Raw genomic sequence first — 23,566 nt, forward strand, 5'->3', positions numbered from 1 at the left:
TGGTCTACTAGAAAGCAACTATAACAGGAATTTACTGTATATTGGTTGACAGTAGCTATATGCCTTTTGTCTGAAGAATAAAATTGTTTGAAGGTATTACTTACGGCTGCTGGTGGTGGAATCACATGCTGATAAACTAGCTCTTTATAGTGTCCTTCATCTAATATCACATCATATGTACCTGTATAAAAATGCATAGTGCAGAAATCAATAAGATTATAAACCTCATAAATTCTTTTCATTTATTGATAATTTTTTAATATACTGAAAACTATAATTTGGAAGAGATGCATTCAATTCAAAGTCCCATGTGGAGAATATAATAATTAACAAGAGGAATAAAAATTGTAAATAACAATCAGGAATGACAATGGCTCCACACTGAAAATAATGTTTCATACGGCTCAGAAAATTTTTACACCAATAACCAGCAAAACATTTGACATCAAGTCCATGAACTTGGAACTAGGTGAAACAAGAACAGCAATTAATATTCATGATGTATATTTGGAACCACAACGAAAGAAGGACATCTTCAACCTGATCAATCTAACAAAAAATCAGGTACAAAAAATTATTCACCTAAATCAAAGAACATGGTGCACAGAAAGCCTGTGCTCCAACCATTACTAAAAATAATCATATGGAATCTTGAATCTGCAGCTTTAAAAGATTATACACTAAAACAATTTTTGACTAAAGTTTGTAAATGATGTGCTGTTAGTTAAAATGGAACCATGGAGAACAAGAATTAAAGCCCTAAAACACACTAATATCAGAAAAAAAAAAAAAAAAAAAACTCAATTAGTACCAAAGCTTGCAGCTGTTTGAGATTACCTCAGTCCCACTTGAAAAGCCCAATAAGTTCCTGATGCCAATAATGGAATTTGAATCTAGACCTTATGTCTAGATTTAAATAATTTATTACCACTTGGATGGGACGACAACCACTATCCAGTAATAACAATAATGGCAGGATAATAATCTAACACAGCATAATATATGACAAAAACCATAATATGCAAGGCACAAACAATGTGTAAAGGAGAATTAAAAGAAATTAAGAATATCTCAAACCAATGATTACCTACTATAACCCAAAGAATGAACCATAAAGAAAACTACAAAAGCAGAAAGAAATTCAGCAATAAACAGGACAATGAAGTACAGACATTATGTTGAAAAATCAGGTTATTTATATTCTGCTGGGTTGTACAGGATATACAAATATTTCAATTTTTATGCTATACAGACTCTTCCCTGGTGTGGTAATGGTAGAAATAACATGGAAAAGTAAAAGGTATGACATAAAAAAATGCAGGTAGGAAGGATAAAATTAAAAAAATATATGCACAAACATAGGACTGTGTTCATATTTATTTAATTTTTCATGTTGAAAGAAAATCATAATTTTATCCTAAATGAAGGGCATTAGTGAAGCACAGTACATAAAATAGGAAGAACAATGCAACTATTATTTCTACCCCTTTGGAAAAGAGGAGTAATATACCAATAGCCTGCCAATGTGGGAGCCACTAAACAAAAGAAGAGCATAAATGAGGTTCTTGTATATTCACTGTACTTACACATAAATACTTTATAATAATTCACTGCCAAGATATTAAATTCCAAGACATCAGCTAATTAATACACCTACTTTGGAACTCTGTAGCTTTTGTCAAATTTCATGTGAACTGTGATTATTGGATGAATAAAATCTGTTTCTACTGTTAATTTCAAGATTAATAATAAGATTATGTCTTCTCAATTGCAATGCATTTTAGAAGATCATTGTTTTTTGGCATTTTATTCTTCTTGGATTTTAATATATAACTGTAAATTAGCATTGCACCATTTTAGTTTTGCATTTTAATACCAAAGAAACTAAGGCTATGTGATGGCATCAGTGTATTGTGTATCACGTCTGTAAATTGTATGTGTTCCATGGTCAGTTTGGATGTTTTGCAATGATCCAAGTTTCGGGGGGGGGGGGGGGGAGATAAAATGTTCCATAAAAAATACTCCTGTCTTGACAGGATTTGAACCTAGCCCCTTTCTATACAATGCAGAAGGCAGCAATCATAACCACTCTGCTACAATTGCAAGTCATTAAAAAGCTTAAAAGTTAAAGTTTTAAGACATGCAAAGATTTATTTACTGGAAAAGAGATTTAAATACAGTAATACCCCGAAGTTACGCGATAGGTGGGTCCGACGAAAATCGCTTAAGTCAAATTCGCATAAGTCGGGGTACAACTTTGCATATAAATACAAAAAATTTGTACATATAAATTTTGTTTAATTGGGACCAAGGACTAACAAAAACACTAGTTTAGAAGAAAAATATTAATAAAATTGCAGTTCTTTATACATATTAATACAGAATATGTATTAAAAAAATAAATGACTTACGTAAAAAAGTTATTTCGATGTCAATGGCTTCATAAAATCTAACAAATTCGTCTGACGACACAGCGCCTTCTTTTTTTCATGCAGAATTTCTTCGTAGCAAGCTAATAATTTTTTTATTCCTTGCTTTGTAGCTATAACGCGTTCTTCGTTGGAGTCTGTTTTCTAAAATTTTTAAGCCCTTTTCAATTGAGCTGAGACCTTCTGTCAAGTTTGCAATTGTCATGTGCTTTTCGCCGTTGCCTCATTTAGACCTGTAGCACATGCAATATCACATGGTCTTTCATTTCGCTCAAAGCGTTTCACAATTTCATATTTTTTCTCTATCGACAGAGGCAGACTGCCCATAAGCCTTGCCGGGGAAACCCCAGTGGGCTGTTGTGATTTTGGCCATAAACCATAGTATGAGGCCACTATAAATATTCCCTGGGTCAAAAATAAGAATTTTTGACCCAGTCCACCTCTGTTTATCGATAATTGCTTTTCTTTTTCTCTCTGAATCTGCAGTGTCTTCACCAGGACGCTTCCTTTTCACACCTTTTAATTAAGTATTTTACTCATTTTTAGGGAATAAACCACAATTACAAAACGAGGAGGCACGGTTGATACGCATAAACAAAGCTGCGCGCATGTAGCAACTGAATAAACAACACCATAAAGGCAGAGATACACTATTAACACCTCACATTTCTAGGGGTTACTACCATAAAACAATAAAAATCCAGTTGCGTTTCTGCTAGTGGAATCTGTTATAAACTGGTAGTAAACTCGATCTAATTGCATACCGATAGCTGGAATTGTGTTGGTTTTTACGTTATTATGGTGAAATGTGTTTCCCCTTTACTGATATAAAAAACATAAATACATTTTCAGAATCTTCTCTTCATTCCTGTCGTGTTGCGTTCGGTTGGGGTGATTCTGCATTCGACTGCCATTTCTTGTAAACACAAAGGCAAATCGTGCATAAGCCAATTCGGTTCGTGTTATATTATAAGATATCGTTACCGTATTTATAAATAGTGTACGATCGAATTCGCATAGTGTAAACACGTGTTATACGAGGACTGATTGTATACGGCTCGACCGACGCGTTCCATTTCTCTTGTGAAAACGATGTAATTTCCGACAAAAGTTGAGCACGAATTCGAACGCACACATATAAATATGACAGTTGGAATACAAATTCTTGTATATGTGTGCAGCTCATGCGCAGCAAAGTTGAATTTTGTTCATCTTTCGCTCTCACTCTCTGCCGTTGCACCGTATATTGATAACATATGAGAAACGACCTTGAAGATAGTGGGCGGCAGTGTTGCCAAATGAAAAAATCAAGAACCGCGTAACTCCGAGTTTGCGTAAGTCGGGGTATTACTGTATTAAAATACTACAATAAAAAATAAAGTAAAATTAAACCACCAATTTTTAAATTTATGTACATACCTTTGGTAGCCTTTGTTAATGCACGACATACTCTTAATTCTGCTGCCAGTCCAATAACTGAACACCGAATATTATTTGTTTTCAATGCCTACAAAATTAAATTAACATCATTCTTATTCTGTATGTAACTTAAAAACTGCTGAAAGCTGTAAAAATATATACACTAAATTATTATTTATTATGTGTAGGTGCCACTTGCCAAACACTAACACCTGCACTACTAACACAAATTGACCTAAAGCAGCATAATCCACATGTAAGGTAGCACTTTGATAGATTTGAATAGTACTTTAATAACTCTTTCTACCGGGTAAGATTTAAAGTACTGCCTTACATATGAATTTTTTCAAAACAATAATACACTTAACTATAATACCAACTCCTAACATTTACCAGCACAAATTCAAATTAAAATTCTCAAATATCTTTCGATAAAATCAAATTTCCAAAAATATTTTTATTCCCAAATTAAAGATATCAGTGATATAAAAGTCAAAAATAAGGTTGCAGTTTAATGTACATTCAGTAGTTGGTTTATTTAATTAATCAATACCCTTCCTGATGAGATGCTTTTTTATTTATATCTCTCATTTATATAATTTTGTTTCATTTCTTTGTCAAAAGAATTGAGGAATAATTAGAGAGAAAAAAAAAATTTACACTTTTTTCCCCTCCCAGGAATATTTGTATCAAAGTAATAAAAGCATAAATAGAACTATTTTATCCATTACACTACACATTCTAACTGTAATCACTGTGCTTATATTATCCTGATTTACAATGTCAGTTATTCATTTGTGCAAAAGTATCAATTACTTAATTTCATATTTCTCTAAGATTTTTCCTACCACTGAAGTCAGACTAGCCAGTCTATAGTTACCAACTTCACTCTTAGAACTATCTTTATATGTTGGCAATATATTTGCACTTCTCCAATTCAAAGGAATCTCCCCCAAGTCGAGAGTGCTCTCGTAATTAACCTCAATGGTTCAATACACTCCCTTGTAGTCTCCCTCAAAACTACCGGGTATAAGCCATCAACTCTGTGAGCCTTACTTGTTTTTATGCTCAAAGGTTTTTCTAATAAACAATCATCCGTGATTACAAAATCACTAATTTCATATGGCTCAACCTCACTCGCACACCCTCTTCTCAGCATGAAGGGTCTTTCATCAGTAAAGACAGATGCAAAGTACCTATTCAATTCATCCACAACCTCAGTTGGGTTATCTAATATCACTTGGCTCAGCTCATTTTTCTGTAAGGAAACACCTAAAACTTTTCCATACTGAATCCACAGTATATACACACACATCAATTTCAAGATAATGTTAAAAGATTATGGTAATATCACTGGTTAAAAGATTTACTTCGCTGTGAAAGTACTGAAATTTTGGATAAAATTTATTTTAGTGATGAAGCATAGTTTCACCTTGTGGCTACATCAACTGACAAAACTGGAAAACATGGAGTGCTGAACATCCACACATTTTTCCAAAACCCTCTTACATGCCCAAAAAATAAGTGTTTAGTGTGGAATATCTCAAAGGATATTTCATTTTTTGATATTTGAAAGGACAGCCCACATTTTTTGAAAAAATATTACCTCTGATGTTTACCAAGGCATCATAATGCAATTTATTGCATTGCTAGAGCAAAAAGAAAGAGACATCTGTCTCCAATAGGAGGAGGCAGCCTACAATACTGCATGCTCAACTGGTGAAATGCTGCAAGTTTTTTTGGGATTGAATATCACAAGGACTTTGGCCACCTAAGTGCTAATTTAGCATCTGCAGACTTCTTTTTTGGGAGTTATTAAAGCAGAATATTAATGAGCACAAACCACGAAGCATTCAACAGCTCAAAGCAAGCACTGAAAATACAGTCGGCAGTGTACCAACACAAACTTTATTGTGTTACTCTTTATTGTGTTACTCACAACATGATCAAACAAGTGAATTTATGTATTGCTAACAATACAGAGCACTTCTAGTATTGCTTATACACTATTATTTGTTAATTATTCTGATAATAAATTGTACTTTCCTTTGATTGTTTTTGGGTTTACATGTAAAATGAATGTCTTGTATATGACTTATCTTTGTAGATGCAAAACATGGGTCCAGCATCATGAGCAAACATTATTCAAGAATAGTTTTTAAAATGTATAATAAATATGAATTATTCAAAGTTTAAAAAAAATAGCTGTGAAATCTATATCCCAAGGGAAAATAATATAGTTGTTATTTTGGCATGATCTACTCTGATCACAGTGCATCACTTAATATGGCAAGCTACTTCATAAAGTTTTTATTCTGTAACATGTCTATACAAATGTATTCATAAGCCAATTTGCATGTTGTCTGAGCTGAAAATCTCAGAATAACTCACAGGTGAAATCCTACTCCCTCTGCCTAAGATCAGCTAATTACAGTCTCAAATGGAAGAGGTCTAAGAAGTCCTCTGATGAGATACGAATCCAAACCTCTTCAAATGAGTGAAAAGTGGCAAACTCGCTATTTTGTCACTGAGGATAATTAAAGCAGGAGTTGAAATAAATACATAAATTTCCATTTATTCTACATATAGCCAAGGCCAGAAGAGTTAACATATTATTCTTTGTACTGCATATACATTGAACTAATTATTAAGAGAAGCCAGATTTTTGCCACCACAGTTCACAAAAGACTATGCACTTTTCATAGCAGTATACAGGCTCAAACCCATAATCTCCTTAGTTGGGGCCATGCACACTAACCATTAGACCATGGCCATGGTCTAACCATTAGACCATGGCCAACTATGGTCCAGTGTCCAAATATGAAACAAAAGCATGTGAGAAAGTGAAAATTAATTAATTGAATATATTAAAGAGAAATAATGTTTCACTAAAGTTACTATATATTCTTCCCAGATACAGATAGTTGTTCTGTCTCATTACTGCCCGATGAAAAAATTTCTCAGGTAATCTAGAAACGTCACCAATTATTGAAGTACAGTTTTTGTGTACACATGAATGCACACTATTCTAGTTTTAACTATATATTTATCACAATAAATTCTAGTTAAAAATGTGTGATTTCTTAGTGTATTTTTGTTTAAACTGAAATCCAGTAACCATCATATAACAAAAAACTTTCTTGCTCAAAAGTTAACATATTATGCTATTTTTGATTCTAAATGACTTCAGATGAAGAAGAGAAAAAAAATTTAGGATATCATTTATTGCAAAAGAAGATGAAGGAAATTCAGACCACCATAGGCTCAACATGTATATATATTTTTTATATGTATATAAATATGATAATATATATATTACAATATGTATATTATAAAAAAAAAATGTTTATTACCCTTACCCTTGGGGTAATAAACATCCAATCAAAGATAAGCAGAGCAAACTTATATTATTATTGGTATGTAGAAAGGATGAGAGAAGAAAGATTAGCTAAAGAGATATTACAAGAAAATATGAATGACAACAGGCCTAGAGGCAAACAGAAAAATAAGTAGATCAATGGTGCCAAGCAAGAATTTGAGGAAAAAATGAATGGAAGACTGATATTCTAGGACTGGACTGATTTGTACAATCATGGTGACTTGTACATCCACTGGATATAATAGATTTCAGTAAAGGTTATGATGGTGATGACAAAGCTAGCATGCACACATATATCATAACAAGAGAGCACTATTATGCCTTCTCCAAAAGTTTTAATACATCATCCCAAGCCTTTGGGAACACAATGCTATGAACAAAACAGAATTTGTACATGATGAAGCACCACTTGATATTAGAAGGTATATTAAAGCATATCTTATAGTTACATTTGGTGAGAAATGCTTTGTCAGTCAATTTTTGTTGCACATGGCCACCCAGATCTGTTTTGACAACCTTAAGTGAAAATTAAATGAAGAATGGGAAAAGCTTATTGCTTTGAGAGTAATTAACCAGAGGTGTATACACAGATCACTAAAATATTAGTGAAATAAACAACTTTGATACAATTGTTTGTTTGTTTGGTTTTTAGGAGCATTAGCAACTAAGGCCATATTGCTCCGGAATATGCGGTGGTCATTCCGACCTTTCCGCATCCTCCGTATTTGGTGGTGACGGGCTCGAACCCCGGTCTAATCAAGAAGCGTGTGCTACGCACTGCTGCTCCTTCCCACCTGGCTACGGAGGCGCCTTTTGATACAATTAGAAGTGTTAATAAAACTGAGATGGAGCAGTAGTCTCCATGCACTATTCCTCACTTGGACGTTGCTGGAAACATTCAGGTGAGAATTTTTGTCAGAAAACACACATTCACAATTAACAGGAAATTAAAATCAATATCAAATTATTTTAATTTCCTATTATTTAACTGATTTTAAAATGTGTGCCATATACATTTTCAAAATTAAAAAGGGAACTTATTTCAACACACTACAATATAGTAGTTGGCAATAACATAGAAAATATACAATAACTCGAAAAATATGTATCAAGATAAACGTCTTCTAGTAAACAAAATTTAGTAAAAATTTAGATTTTTAAAATATCTAAAAATCAATGTTAACAAAATGCATTACACATTTTTATACAATTCGTAATACTATAAAAAATTTCGCACATATTTATAAATTGTGCATAGAATTTTTAAGACTCTAAATTTCAATTATAACTTTCAAGTGGTTTATAATATGTAACTCATTAAATAAGAAAATTACCTCAACTGTGGAATAAATGTCACCAGGATCACAAGTTGTTAAACTACCAAGAATAACCAAGATTTCTCTACTTGTATGGCTTGGCATATGCCTAGTAATATAAAATATGCATATAAAAACAATATAATCATTTTGATAATAATATGATCCTATTTTTCCTACCTGTCATCTTTATAAAAAATCAAATTAAAAAAATAATTTAAATACATACATGCTAAATTCTGAATAAACACATTTAAATGAAACTGCAGACTGATATAAACAATGATATTCTGAAATAAATTAAGATTGCTACAGAGGAATTTTTGTCAGGGAAATTACATGAAAATGACATAAAAATACAGCATAATATAATAGATGTACATATATGCAGTATTTCATTTGTTTACATTTTTAAAAATTCTTTAAATGTTATTTATATACTGTAATTTAAGGCTTCCACTATCATTATACACACTAACTCTATATATTCAGGTTACAACTATATAAACCTAATATACAATAACATACCTAAAAATTCCAATTCAATCTATATTCTCAAGCATGCAGTATTCCTACTTTAAACTTTTTCAAAGAATTCTGTTTTTACCTTAGTATTTGTGCTGCAAGTTCCAATGCATTCTGTAAAGAAGGCTCTCCCTCACAAGTCATCTCTGATGCTGTTTTTAAGGTTGTAATATGTCTTTTAGGATTTCCTGTGTAGCAAAGTAAAGTAAACAACTATTAATAATAACATCATACACAATAACAGATTCATAAAAATACTTAAATAACACGCAGATAATGTAATAAAAAAAAAAAAAAAAACAGACAAAACTAAGTTTTCCAAAAGTAGTTTTTTTTTATTAACTACAACTAATCTCTAGTGAGATTATCCTTTTCTTATATATAACAGTTTATATTATCCATATTGTACACCATATCTTAAAGGATCCTCTTTGATCTTTCATTTCTAACAGCTTCCTTTCTTTCTCTCTCTCTCTCTCCAGATACACTCAATTATGTTAACAACTTTTCCTTGGTTCATAGTACTTCTTAATCCATTCTTCTCCACCCCATCACATTCTCTCTCTCTACTGTTTTAATATCTCTCTCCCACCACATTCTCTCTCTACTGTTTTAATATCTCTCTCTCCCACCTTCAAGTACTACAATTTTTGTTCTACAGCTCCCCTTTTCAATTATTTTATATCATATAAATTTCATTTCATTTCTGTAGCTTTTCACTTTCATTTCACTTAAGACGGGCACAAAAAGGCACGTAATGATAAAAATGAAATTTAAAAAAGTAATCAGACTGAACTTTTTATGCGTACAAATTCTGTGCAGTTTTAGAGTAGATGCTTAAAGCTACTATAAAAATTTTAACTAATTTATGGTTGGTGCTACAGCAACATGCTGTATGCAGCTATAATGAAAGTGAACAAAGTTTGCATGAAAATAACATCATACTATATCTTACACTGCGAGTCCCTTCACAATGAGTTGCTATACTCATCTAATAATCTCTGAAACCATACTATCTGGTGGCCCTTGACTGAAAATAAGGAGTATATTTCTCATATGGGAAAGTACTACTTATTTGAGACACACAAGTAGGGCAGCTCATTGCAAAGAAGGATTCACAACATGAGATGTAGTAGTAGTAGTAGTAGTGGCACATGATGCAAGGAAGCAAGTGTAGGAGCTTATGCAGCATCAGCCAAAAAAAAAAAAAAAAAAAAAATCACACCATTCCCTCCAAATGCCTGTCCAGTTCCCCCTTAAATTTATTTAACCTATCAACTTCCACAACGACAGATGGAAGTTTGTTCCAGCAATTAACCACCCGCTGGCTAAAGGCAAATTTCCGCACATCTATTCTACATCTGTCCTTTCTTAATTTGAACTTATGTCCCCGTAGGTTGGTAATCTGAACAAGTGGAAGGATCCCATCAGAATTCAGCGTGCTCAACCCATTCAAGGCCTTATAGACCTCAATCAGATCACCGCGCAGGTGCCTAGTCTCCAGCCACTGCAATTTGCAGAACTTAAGCCTCTCTTGGTAAGAGAATCCCTTCATTCCCCTCACCAATCGTGTTGCTCTTCTCTGTACACGCTCAAGCAAATCTACATCCTTCCTAAAATGAGGCCTCCAGACCTGTACGCAGTACTCAAGGCGTGGCCTGACCATTGCCTTATACAGAGGGACAATCACCTCCTTTTCCCTGCTAGCAAAATTCCTATATATCATTGACAAAACCCCATGACCCGCCCTAGCAGCCTGTCTGCACTGCTCAGAAAACTTCATATCTGACTGCACAATTACTCCCAGGTCTTTTTCATTTTCTACCACCTTAAGTGTAGTACCACACAGTTGGTACGTTTCTCTGGGGTTACTTCTACCCATATGCAGTACTTTGCATTTGTCAAGGTTGAACTTCAGTTGCCACCTCTTAGCCCATCTGCCCAAATTATCTAGATCCTGTTGCAGTAGCACACTGCCATTACTGTCATTAACAACCCTGCCAACCTTTGTGTCATCTGCAAACTTCGACATTAAGCCTGATATACCTTCATCAATATCATTGATAAATACACAAAACAACAGTGGACCCAACACCGAACCCTGTGGGACTCCACTAATAACATTAGTCCACGAAGAGCAGCACCCATTGATTACCACCCTCTGTCTTCTCCCACTTAACCATCCTTTTATCCATTGTAGCAACTTACCCTTAATACCATTCTGCTCCAATTTGTACAGTAGTCTTCCATGCGCAACAGTGTCAAAAGCTTTCCTGAAATCCAAGTATATGATATCAAAATTATTTTTTGCATCCAGTTCCTTTGTGACCACATCATAATAACCAATCAAATTTGTCAGACAAGACTTTCCCTTAACAAACCCATGCTGTGTTTGAATTATTGCTACAGTCTTGTCTAGATGATCCTGCAATGCATCTTTAACCAGCGACTCCATTATGTTACCCGGAACAGAAGTTAAACTAACTGGTCTGTAATTACTCGTGTCACCCTTCGATCCACCTTTGTGAATTGGGGACACATTTGCACATCTCCAGTCCGTGGGAACCTCCCCTGAGTCCAAGGATGCTCTCATAATTATGGCTAAGGGTTTGCTTAGTTGCTTTGCCGCCTCCTTTAAAATAACTGGATAGATCCCATCCACCCCAGGTGCTTTTCTTACGTTTAACTTCAACAATTTCTCCTCCACTTTGCTCTCAGTTATTACAAAATCATTAAGCACACTGCTACAATTTGATAACCTTCTTCCATTTTCAAATTGTAATAATTCCTCACGTGTGAATGTAGATGCAAAATACTCATTCAGTTTGTTTGCTATCTGAGCAGGATCATCAACAGTCGAACCATCGATGTCAAGTGGACCAATCATATTCATCCCCTTCCTTTTAGAGTTTATATAAGTAAAGAAATCCTTGCTGTTTTTCTTAGCATCTTTTGCCAAAGATTTCTCGTAATCCGCCTTCGCCTGCCGAACCTCCTTTGTGACCTGATTACAGACTAGCTTATATCTGCCACAGGCTTCTGCGTCACCTGATAATTTATATGCATCCCATGCATTTTTCTTCTCTGTCACGAGTCTCATTAGTTCATTTGATAACCATTTAGGCCTAAACCTTGAACGATATTTCTTAATCGGTATATAAAGTCTAGTAGCTTCCACGATTAATTCTTTGAATGCTTCCCACTTAGAATTTACTGTTTGTAACATCGTCAGTTGATCCCACTGTACAGAATTTAAAAACTGTCTGAGACCACTGTACTCCCCTTTACGGAAGCAAAAACCCTTTCCTTTACCCCTGACGGTAGTTACCTCTTTGAGTAAATCCCACTTCAGCACACTGTGATCACTGCCACCTAGTGGTTCCTTTATCTGCAAATTCTTAATACACGAATGATCACTGCTGATAACCAGATCAAGAGTATTTCCTTCTCTGGTTGCCTCTCGAACATGCTGCTGCAGAAAACAATCATCCGATAAATCCACAAAAGTCTGACTAGTGTGTGAGTGACCAACCCACAAGTTCCAGTCAATATCTGGGAAGTTAAAATCCCCCATTATAAGACATTCTGATTTACTGGCCCACTCTATTTCTCTGTACAATTGTTCATTGTACTCATTCAAGTCATTAGGCCTATAACACACTCCTACTCTTATTTTTCCTTTCGCAGTGCTTATCTCACACCAAACTGACTCAACAGAGCACTGTTCATCTATATTAACTGGGTGCACTTCCTTTGATTTTATGTTTTTCTTAATTAACAGCATAACACCCCCTCCCTTTCTGTCCTGTCTATCCTTTCTGTACACATTGTACTCCCCAAATTCCAGTTCTGCATTCCTTATATCTTTGTGACACCACGTCTCTGCTATCCCAACAATATCCGCCTTTAATGTCTTGACCAACACTTCAAATTCATCAAATTTATTTACTATACTTCTAGCATTGGTATACATGCAAGCATACATGCTCCTATGCCTATTCCTTGTTACCCTAACACATCCCATATACCCAACTATTCCATGATGACTGCCATCCGTCCCTGAAACCCCCAACACTCCTCGCTCCAGGTCACTTCTTATTCTAATAGAAGTTGTGCAAGAATCACCTTCACCTCTGCCTGCGGTTACTGTTAAACTATTAGTCTTTGTATCCCCCCAAACTAGCAGTTTTCCGACCCACCTAACACTGCCTCGATAGCATCAGCAAATATTCTTGCACCCTTTCTATTTAAGTGTATCCCATCCCTGTAGAAGCAATCTCTCCTGTTAACAAGTACAGTCCAGGCTGAAAAAAATTCTACCCCTTGAGCCTTGCACAATCTTTCCAGGGCCGAATTGATCGACAAGGCTCTCATCATGTACTCCCTCCTATCGTGTCTGGGCAGAATTGCAGACACTTTCAAATTCAACCCTATTTCAACGGCTTTTTTTCAACAGTGACCTGTACTTGTTGAGTAATTCCGCCGGTCTCCTACTCTTAATATCATTAGTGCCAACGTGTACAACTATATCACCTTTTGTGCCCTTAAAAGATGATATTCGCTCTACAACGTCATCAACCTTTGCCCCTGGCAGACATACCCTGGTCCTGTTCCACCTATCCTTTTTACAAAGGATGTTCCCCGTTTCCCTGACAATAGAGTCACCAACAACTACTAGTTCCTGTGGGACCAGCGCATTCTGCCTTAGGGGTTGCCGCTGTGTTGCGTGATGACCAAGTGCAAGCTCTGGCGTTGATGTGGGCAGCTGAGAGCCTGATGGGCCCCTCAGTTTAGATCTTTCGAGGGCATCCACCCTGTCCTTCAAACTCTCATATGGGCCCATAACAACGCTGAGTTGTCGCCTGATTTCCTTACACTCCTTACATCGCGCACACACAAAGACATCCCCCATGGCAATATCATGTTCCGTTCCAGAGAGTTCGGCAAACATTTCACAAGTTTCACATTTTTTTAAGCTGTGATGCGTTGGAGAATTGCCCCCCTCAGTTCTCCCCCGAGTCACAGCACTCCTGCCACTTTGTGCCCAACATTATACAACATTCATTATACAATGAATGTTGTATAATGATGACTTTCATGCAAACTCTGCTTTTATTATAGCTATGTACAATACATTCATTCCCATTACACTAACTGTACTAAACTCTGAACTACATTAAAATTAAAAAGCACAATTTTTAATGCATAACTATAAAATAATCAATAACTAATGCTAATTAATTTAATCAACATGCTGACTTAATAGATTATATACTTTAAGTCAGCGGTACTCAAACAGTGGTAGGACATCCCCCCCTCTTCGAGATATGCAAGGTCTGAAACTTGCATATCTCAAAAGTTAATCATCCAAACTTATGATTAACTTTTGAGTTAATCATAAGTTTGGGATTATAATTTTTCAGGCATCACTGGTATCATAAACAGGTATTATCTCGAATATATATTTAATATAACTTTAATAGGAAAAAATATAACAGTGGTACAATGCTCTTTAAGAAAACTGTAAGGGGCAATTAACAAAAACAAAAATTATCATATGTCAAATCAAGTAAGTCAAGAAAGGTTGAATACCACTGATTAAAGAATTCCATTTCAGACAGAATGAACATAATGTGAAAACTAACCTGCTAGTTCTGATAACTTTTCAGCCCGCTTATTCTTTGAAATAATAAGGGCAAGTTGACTGATGGGATTCTGATCAAAATATTCTTCTACAAAGCCTTCTAACAGCTATTGAGAAATTATTTAAAAATAAAAAAAGGTACAATCTATATATAAAATAACATATAAAATCTAATCTAGTGCTATTTTTTTTTAAATTCATGCTATGAATTAACATAATATTGAATATAATGGACAAAGGAATCATAATTTTACAATCTAACTAACATCTGACCACCACAAAATTAGGCCACAAATTACAGAGCACATCTCAGGCTTCAGAAATGAGTGGCTGGGTTGTTCACAATTCTTAGCTTTCTCAAAATCCTCACGTTTTTGCACTTAGTGACTCTGGAGGGAGTAAGCTGGAGACACATCCCACTCCTGTAATCTCATATTAAGAGAAACTAATGAGATTACTTCAGAAGTTAGCAAACCAGATATTATATTTACTCAAGAAGTTGAATTTAAAATAAATTTCATCAATATCTATTCTCATAAGAAATTAGAATATGAGGTACATAAAGAATTCATTCACAGCATTAATGAAATATCATCCTCATTACTTCAAATTTTTTATATTATAAATTCAGACATCACATCCTAGAGACTGAATCAGTTCACATTAAGGACACCATTTATTAAACTGAGAACTATCTTGTTCTTCTACGTATTTAGCAGCTGACAAGATTTCAACTGCCACAAGTAAATGCTATGGTCTTAATATTCAAAATAGAACACTCCAGTAATCACAAGTCACCTTAAGATATTCTACTTTTAAACAAATAGCATAATCAAAAGGATATTCTGTAATTTTTTTCTTAAATATGAAACACCACAGTGACAGCCTATTTCAAAACTTACTGATTTCTTATCGGATGGCAGGAGCCTCAATTAGTGACTTCTGATCTCCAATAATGTATGAATAATGAGGCAGTTCTATGCGAGTTGTCATTTGGTATAAAGAAGTTAAAGTTCAATTATTCAATATAGTAAAAGCTATATTTTGAAATATGAAGAACCAATATAGTTATAAAGGGAAAAAAATGCTATATGGCTTATAAAATAATAAATTAGCAAAACTGGGAACTATTATGTCCTTTTATGCATTTAAAAGCCAACAGGATTTCAACTGCCATATATAAATGGTCCTAATAGTCAGGACAAAACAAACTTCAGTAACTGGAAATCATGTCTTTTGAAGTAATTCATTAACACGTTTCAGCTGATAGAAGTTCAAACCCATGTGGCTGCTAAACACGGTTAATGATGATAGCCATTGCCAAAATGATTAGTTGTAAATTCCTCTGACACATGCGGTCATGCCACTATATACATGGAACATTTACTTATTTTGTAATACCAGTTTAAAAAAAATGAAGCCAGTAAATTTATAATCATACATGTGTTTAAGTAAAAAAAGAAATTAAACTTTATTTAATAATAATGATCTAATTGAAACAGTTTATTTTAGTAAATTATTATTTGTATAAAAATATTCAACCTATTCAAAGATTACAACTTTACTAGAAAGTTCGAGAAATTTCTGGAAACCGGAAATCCCCTCTCTACAAATTACATGAAGGCACACAATACCTATGATTATAGTTATAATATTGATTAATGATTCTTCCAATTAGTGATTTAACAAGTATTTAACTGGAAGAACAATGGAGTCTAATCCTGGATTTAGGCTTCAAAAATATGTTAATTTTATTAAAATGCAGCTTATTTGCACACAAATATAAGAGCATATTCCCAACATTAAATGCATAAAAAGGAAAGCCATATGGAGTCTATTAAGGAAGACCAAATATAATTAAATAAAAGTAACTGAAACAGTTAAATCAGACAGGGAAATCTTGAAAAGAGTCACCTTGAATATAGGAAAATACTTTAGGTCAGCAAATGGTAGTAAATTTAGTTTCTACACTAGCAGAAAATTACAATTATGCCTGGAAGCAAAGCATACATTGTGTATATACACTGAATGTACATTACATTATGTACATTATTATATTAAAAACTTGATTCAACAAACACTTTTATTTAAACTGGGTATAATTAAACAAGAGCATGTTGGTTATGTTATTACAGATAATTCTTCATATTGTTGCCTATGAAATGCTGACAACTGCCACTAACCTTGTTATACTGGTTACACAATTCTTCTCCATCTGATTCCTATCCTTCTAGCTCAGATAGCTCTCTCTTTTCTCTGTCACCCCATCAGTGTTCACAGACACCAATGATTCACTTTCTTTAAGATAATGATCAATGGCATTCTTCTGTTAGGGCAGAATTGTTATGGGAATGCTTCCTGATAGAGACATCTGGCTTTCCTTGCCATTACCATTTCCACAGGCATACACTGAATGCATGTCTGCCATTTTTCCATTTGAATAAAAATCATGCTGTAAGAACCAGTAATGAGATAAATAAAATAAAAATCAGTTGAATAGTACTGCTTATAATATTACCACTAGGAGTACTAACATGCTGGGAATGGTGGGAGGTGTTTTACCAAGTTCACTAATACATGAGTTGGAAGAAAAATGAGATGCTAGCAGGTCAGCTTTATCCTTGGCTGAAGTAGCAATAGAACAATCTGGTTTTGACAGAAGTGAGAGCAGAGATGGGCAAAAGTTGTGGCCAATAGGTTTGATAAGAGACTAGAATGCTCGGCTACCATTAGGGCAAGAAGCAAGTTTTCTACTCTTAGACTGTTCAAAATCTAGTTTGGACTGATTAATAGCTGCTTTACAATTGTTGTGAGATTTGGTGTAGGCAGAAAATGAAACTGAAGAATTGGAAACAAGCCAATTATGATATGCAACATTCTTCTCTAGAACAGCCTTAGCACATTTATTGGAAAACCAAGGTTTAGATAAAGGAGGGGATTTTAAAGTGGAGTGTGGAATAAAGGATTCCATTCCTACCAGAATAATTTTGCTGACACGATCTGAGCATATGTTGACATCAGAAATTTTGAAACAGTTATCCAACAAAGGAAAAGAAATCTTGCAGGTCATCCCATTTTGCATTCTTGTAATGCCAAACAACATGAGGTTGGGAATAGCCATGAGATAAATGCTCTATTGGAGAAGAGACAATCACCAAGTTGTGATTTGAGGTGCCTAAAGGACCACTCGGTTCAACTGTGTACTTAGAAGGGTTATTAATCAGCTATTAATCAGTCCAACCTACACCTGTGGGAAAAAGATCAAGTGTGTTGGCTGTATGGTTAGGATTGTCTAGTATTCTGATAGGTAAATGAACAATCTGTGTGAGGTCATTAGTAATTGCAAAAGCCTCAGCATCTCGACCAGCTGGGTCTGTGTGACTAGAAAATGGAAGCCAGATGGAGTTGTGAACATTAAAATCAAAGAAAAATTACCTCACTGTTAGGAAAGTTGGACTGGAGAAAGTCAAGTTGCAAAGAGAGGAAGTCAAATAGATCCAAGTGATTAGTAGAGTTGGGAGAACAGTAGAGACAACAACAACAGATGAATTTGACAGAATGAGGAAGAGAAATTTTAAGTCCGAGAAGATCGAAAAGAGGAGATTCCAAATTACCAAGTCTCTGACAGGGAATATCGGAACGGATATGCAAAAGTACCACCTTTGAGGCGAAAGGAATCATACAGCAAATAATTTGGGCAACTGAGATGAGCATTGGTTGAATCGACTGATAACTGAGATTCTGTCAGAAAAAGTACATAGGGTTTGGCAGACTGTAAGTGGAAATGGACATCACTGAGATTAGAAATGAGACCACGTATATTTGTGAAATGAACTAGGAAGTGTTTGAGAGGTTTAGATCTTTTCACAGATAAGTTTGCTCCATTAGTTTGACAATTCATGGCGTATTCAATTGTGAGAAAAAGTGTGGGGGAGGGAGACAGGCTGTATGAAGTAATGAAATTTTTGGATATGACATGCACATGGTAAGAATATACCCAGATCCTTGACATAACATGGCCTCGACAATGCCCCCCCCCCACATACACACTACTCGAACTCCCTCCAGTCACTATCTGGCAGAGTAGTATGAGATAAAGATGAACAGCGAACTAAATGAACTAGAGGTAGCAAGATTATGCACTAACTGATCCGGAAGCCTCCTAGAGAGTTACCAATAGGTCCGGTCCAGTGTAATAACTAGTGGCCGGCCTGCAAACACTGTTTTAGAGCTGTACCCTCGAAATGTAAGGAAGTTTGGATCTTGCCATGGTGTTCATCCTAACCTCAAAAGACATCAATCATACTGCATCATGGAAGAGATGGGGAAGGGCTGACCAGAACTTAGTTCTGGAAACTAAACATAGGTTCCACCACTTCAAGCCTCCAATAAGAAAAGTGGTGGTATTGCACTGGTTGATGAGTTATCTACTACCTAGTATTTCCTGGTAACACAGAGGGGCAGCACTCCTCCATGTGGTGTGGGGTGCCACACCTCGACCACTGCTTACGTTGGTTCACAACTGGGTGGTCACCCAAAGTGTGCTTATGCATGGGGGTTACACCCAGGATTACTAACAGTCCCACCATCGTGAAGGTGCAAGCAGAAGATTTGGCTGTCACAGATGGTCCGGACTTCGCCGAAATTGGGTCCACTTGACTTGAGTGTCACCTGAATATCAGTTCCATCAGCATTTTTAGACTCCCAGGTAGCAAGCACAGCTTGTTTGGCATATCTAAGAGAATGTCTGCAACAACCTCAAGGATCAAAGGCTGTGCATGAAAGAACACTACAAAGTCCATACGTTACAGCAGTGTTTTTCAAACGGGGTGCCGCACCACCTTAGGGTGCTGCAACAACATTCCAGGGGTGCCATGTAATTTGGGTTTAAGTTACTTAAACTCATTATTATTATTCTTAAAATTTATATGTTTATTTCATTATAAAAAGGTGTACAGTATCTTTTTAATTTTGTGGTGATCTATAATTGATGTTTACTTAATACCTCTATATAAAGAATAAAATTATTATATACTGTATACATAATTTGTATTATGAAATGTAATTTTTATAATTATATTATTCTAATAACTATCATATAGCATAAATATTTTTTAATATTTTATATATATATATATATTATCTATATATTTTATATTTTTTTTTTCTTGGGCCTATGCCCTTGCTTTGCTTTTTCCTGCCCATTAAGCTACAGAAACAGAAACACTCGTGTAAATATTCTAATAATGTAAGAGTAAAGCTATCTGTAGGGCTAGCACTTATATATTTTGTCAGTCAGCCGTTCGTATTTTTTATTGCGAGTGTCATATTTTGCACGTTTAGCATATTATGCTATTCTTAACTTAATTTAAATTTGATCTTAAAGCTATTATGTATATTATATTTAGTATATATTAATAAGGCGAGACTGGCATATAACTCGCAGAAACAGATGGCTCATGTTGTTATTGATGGCATATATTCAGAGGCGCTAGCCCCAGTTGACATGCCTTTCAATGTAAGCCTTATGCAGTAATAACATTATAATACTTTTGATTTGTTATTTTGTTAATATTTGATTTAGTATGACCACTAATTATAGTGACTATTAGGGACCTTGTAGGTTATGGTTACAGACATATCTTAGGTTATATTGTTAAAAATAAAAAACATAGTTCTTATATATATATATATATATATAATTATACATATATTTGAATAGCGTTTAAAATAGTTGGAAACGGAATATTTCATAATAAAATAAAATAAAATAGTGCAGCATACATCAGAGGCAGCAAAAAGCATATTCCTCTGCATGATGCTTGAAATATAACCATATAAATAAGAATAAGAGTTAAAATAAAATAACGTCAGCAGTATAGTAAGACAAGAGCGAAAATAATCAAAATGAAACCTAAATCAAACCGGAGGCGGGGGGGAAGAGAAGGGTAACAAGAGTAAAATATTGCAGTAGAAACTCTAAAATAATTTAGAAAATCTAAATGAAAGAATAATAATTCATTGAATTTTGAAAGCCAATTAAATAGAAATTTAGTGGTACCCCCTCTGATGGGTACCAGGTCCAAATTTATGTGAAATGTCACCAACAGAGGTGTTAACCACTACAATAAAATAAAACAAAAATAAACTAAAAATAGACTGACCATTATGCCCCATCTCGACAGAGGACCACAAAGCCAATAATGGTCAGGGAATCACTGCATTTCGATCGCTGAACAAATCGCCGCAAAGGAGAATCGATCGAAAGATTAGCCCGCCATCCGATCCTTAGATCAAACCACCAATGCAGAAGATTTGAACAGCGGTGGTCCTGATGCAGCGAAAATTAAAAAATAGAACAGCTATGAGCACTCCAGTGCAAAGCCACACTACTAACAAAGTAACCTTAACCAGATTATATAGACGAATAATGAACTATGGATGGCAGCACTTTGTCAGTAGTGTGGCTTTGCACTGGAGTGCTCGTAGCTGTTCTATTTTTTAATTTTCGCTGCATCAGGACCACCGCTGTTCAAATCTTCTGCATTGGTGGTTTGATCTGAGGATCGGATGGCGGGCTAATCTTTCGATCGATTCTCCTTTGCGGCGATTTGTCCAGCGATCGAAATGCAGCGATTCCCTGACCATTATTGGCTTTGTGGTCCTCTGTCGAGATAGGGCATAATGGTCAGTCTATTTTTAGTTTATTTTTGTTTTATTTTATTGTAGTGGTTAACACCTCTGTTGGTGACATTTCACATAAATTTGGACCTGGTACCCATCAGAGGGGGTACCACTAAATTTCTATTTAATTGGCTTTCAAAATTCAATGAATTATTATTCTTTCATTTAGATTTTCTAAATTATTTTAGAGTTTCTACTGCAATATTTTACTCTTGTTACCCTTCTCTTCCCCCCCGCCCCCGGTTTGATTTAGGTTTCATTTTGATTATTTTCGCTCTTGTCTTACTATACTGCTGACGTTATTTTATTTTAACTCTTATTCTTATTTATATGGTTATATATATATATATATATACATATAAGAACTATGTTTTATATATATATAGAGGAATCGGATCTAACAGGCAGAAAATTGAGTAGGAGTGCCGCAAAATAAAATAAATGACTTAGGGGTGCCATTATTAAAAAAAGGTTGAAAACCACTGCGTTACAGTATGGTGTGGATTCACAGCAGAGTTTATAATCGGACCGTTTTTCTTTGAAGAGTCTATACTTCATGGCCCTGTAAGGTGTACGGTACTGTGCTCTTCTAAGAGATCACATTATTCCCGCTCTGCAAGAAAGGCAATGCTTGGAGACCGTAGTGTTCATTCAAGATGGTGCCCCTCCCCACGTTGGTCAACAAGTGAAGGAACTGCTCCATTCAACATTTGGAAATGATTGCATCATTTCTAGAGTCTTTCCGCAGTTCTGGCCAGCCCAATCAGCAGATCTCAATCCTCTGTGATTTCTGGCTATGAGGATACCTGAAAGACAGAGTTTACCGTGGCAGCATACAGACTCTTGTCGATTTGAAAGCAAGCATTAAACAGCATGTAGCCAACATCCCCATTGAGATGCTATGCGAAACTGTGTTGCACGCAGTCCTCTGTTTTTAGAATGTCATCTCAAGTGAAGGAAAGCACATAGAACAATATCTGTAGATTTCTAAGTTTTGATATAAAAATCTAATTCTAAGTTAAGTATTCCATCTCATGTTCTCCCCTGGGTGGTAGAAATTTGAAATCATTTTTTTTCTTCTACAAATCACTTCCCCATACCTTAAATGACATACCCACCGATTTTCACAATGCTATCTCTTAATTGTTTTGACACTAGAGTCTCCCGAATAGAGAAACTTATTTTATAACCACTCAGTATATAAATATTACTCATATTTTAACTTTTACTTTAGTTTTCATTTACTATATTTAAAATGGCACTAGATATGAATTTATGGTGTTACAAAACCAAACATTATATATACACTTTAGCCAGAATTTACAAATGATAGTCATATAAAAATAAAAAATAAGAAAACTTTTTTATAACTAACACACTCTTTAATACCACAGCTACATTATAATAAAGTGCCCTACATTAGATTCCAGAAGGCTTTGTCATTTTAATGCAGCACTTCAAAAATGTATGAAGTGCCACTCTTCCAAGTAGATGTTATGCAGAAAACTATGCCTCCTATTCAGTAATCACTGCAGACTACTGCAACCAAATAACAATGCATCCACATAGCTTATATCAAGAGGAACAACAATTCCCATGTGTATCAGAAATGCACAATATTATATGTATTATATGTTAAGATAATATATATACATATATATATAAATTTAACATATATGATGGAGGGCTGAAAAGTGTTTAACCCAATACAAATTGCAAAAGGTTTTCGTGAAAGACAATATTGCCAATTTGCACTGTGAATCCTCTTGTATGTTCACAGAAAATTTCAGGTTTATAACTATATTATTCTCCTTAACAGAAGGTGTTGAAGTGTGGAATGAAAATGAAGATGGTGACTATTAAAATAATCAAGCACTATCCTGTCATTGAGTACCTTCATTTAAAGAGAATGTGACAAAAAGAAATTAATGAACACATGCAGCAAACATTAGGGGAATCTTGTTCTTCATATGCCACAGTCAAAAACTGGGTTGCAGAATTTATGGATGAGACAATGTTGAAGATGCATCTTCTAGTGGGAGGCCTGTTACTGTGCTGGCACCTGCAAATGTGGATGCCATTTATGACCTAATCATTCAAGACCAAAGAATAACATTGAAGCATATTGAGACAACATTCAACATCTCCCATAAGCAAGTTCATGATATTA

The 23,566-nt window shown here is 34.9% G+C and overlaps 1 protein-coding gene across 1 annotated transcript in view; it reads right to left on the reverse strand.

Annotated features, from left to right (window-relative positions):
* Window positions 1-23,566, reverse strand: part of Ssl1 (general transcription factor IIH subunit 2 Ssl1) — a 136,365-nt gene that overhangs the window by 30,204 nt on the left and 82,595 nt on the right. The window contains exons 5-9 of the mRNA XM_090372236.1: window positions 14,714-14,819; window positions 9,151-9,256; window positions 8,562-8,652; window positions 3,849-3,936; window positions 105-181 (exon numbers count right to left, since the gene is read on the reverse strand). Of these exons, the coding sequence (XP_090228362.1) occupies window positions 105-181; window positions 3,849-3,936; window positions 8,562-8,652; window positions 9,151-9,256; window positions 14,714-14,819 (468 nt within the window). The remainder of the gene's footprint in view (window positions 1-104; window positions 182-3,848; window positions 3,937-8,561; window positions 8,653-9,150; window positions 9,257-14,713; window positions 14,820-23,566) is intronic.

Source organism: Mastigoproctus giganteus, chromosome 4 (assembly GCF_048544385.1).
Source record: "Mastigoproctus giganteus isolate SK-2022 chromosome 4, ASM4854438v1, whole genome shotgun sequence".
Classification (NCBI taxonomy): Eukaryota; Metazoa; Arthropoda; class Arachnida; order Uropygi; family Thelyphonidae; genus Mastigoproctus; species Mastigoproctus giganteus.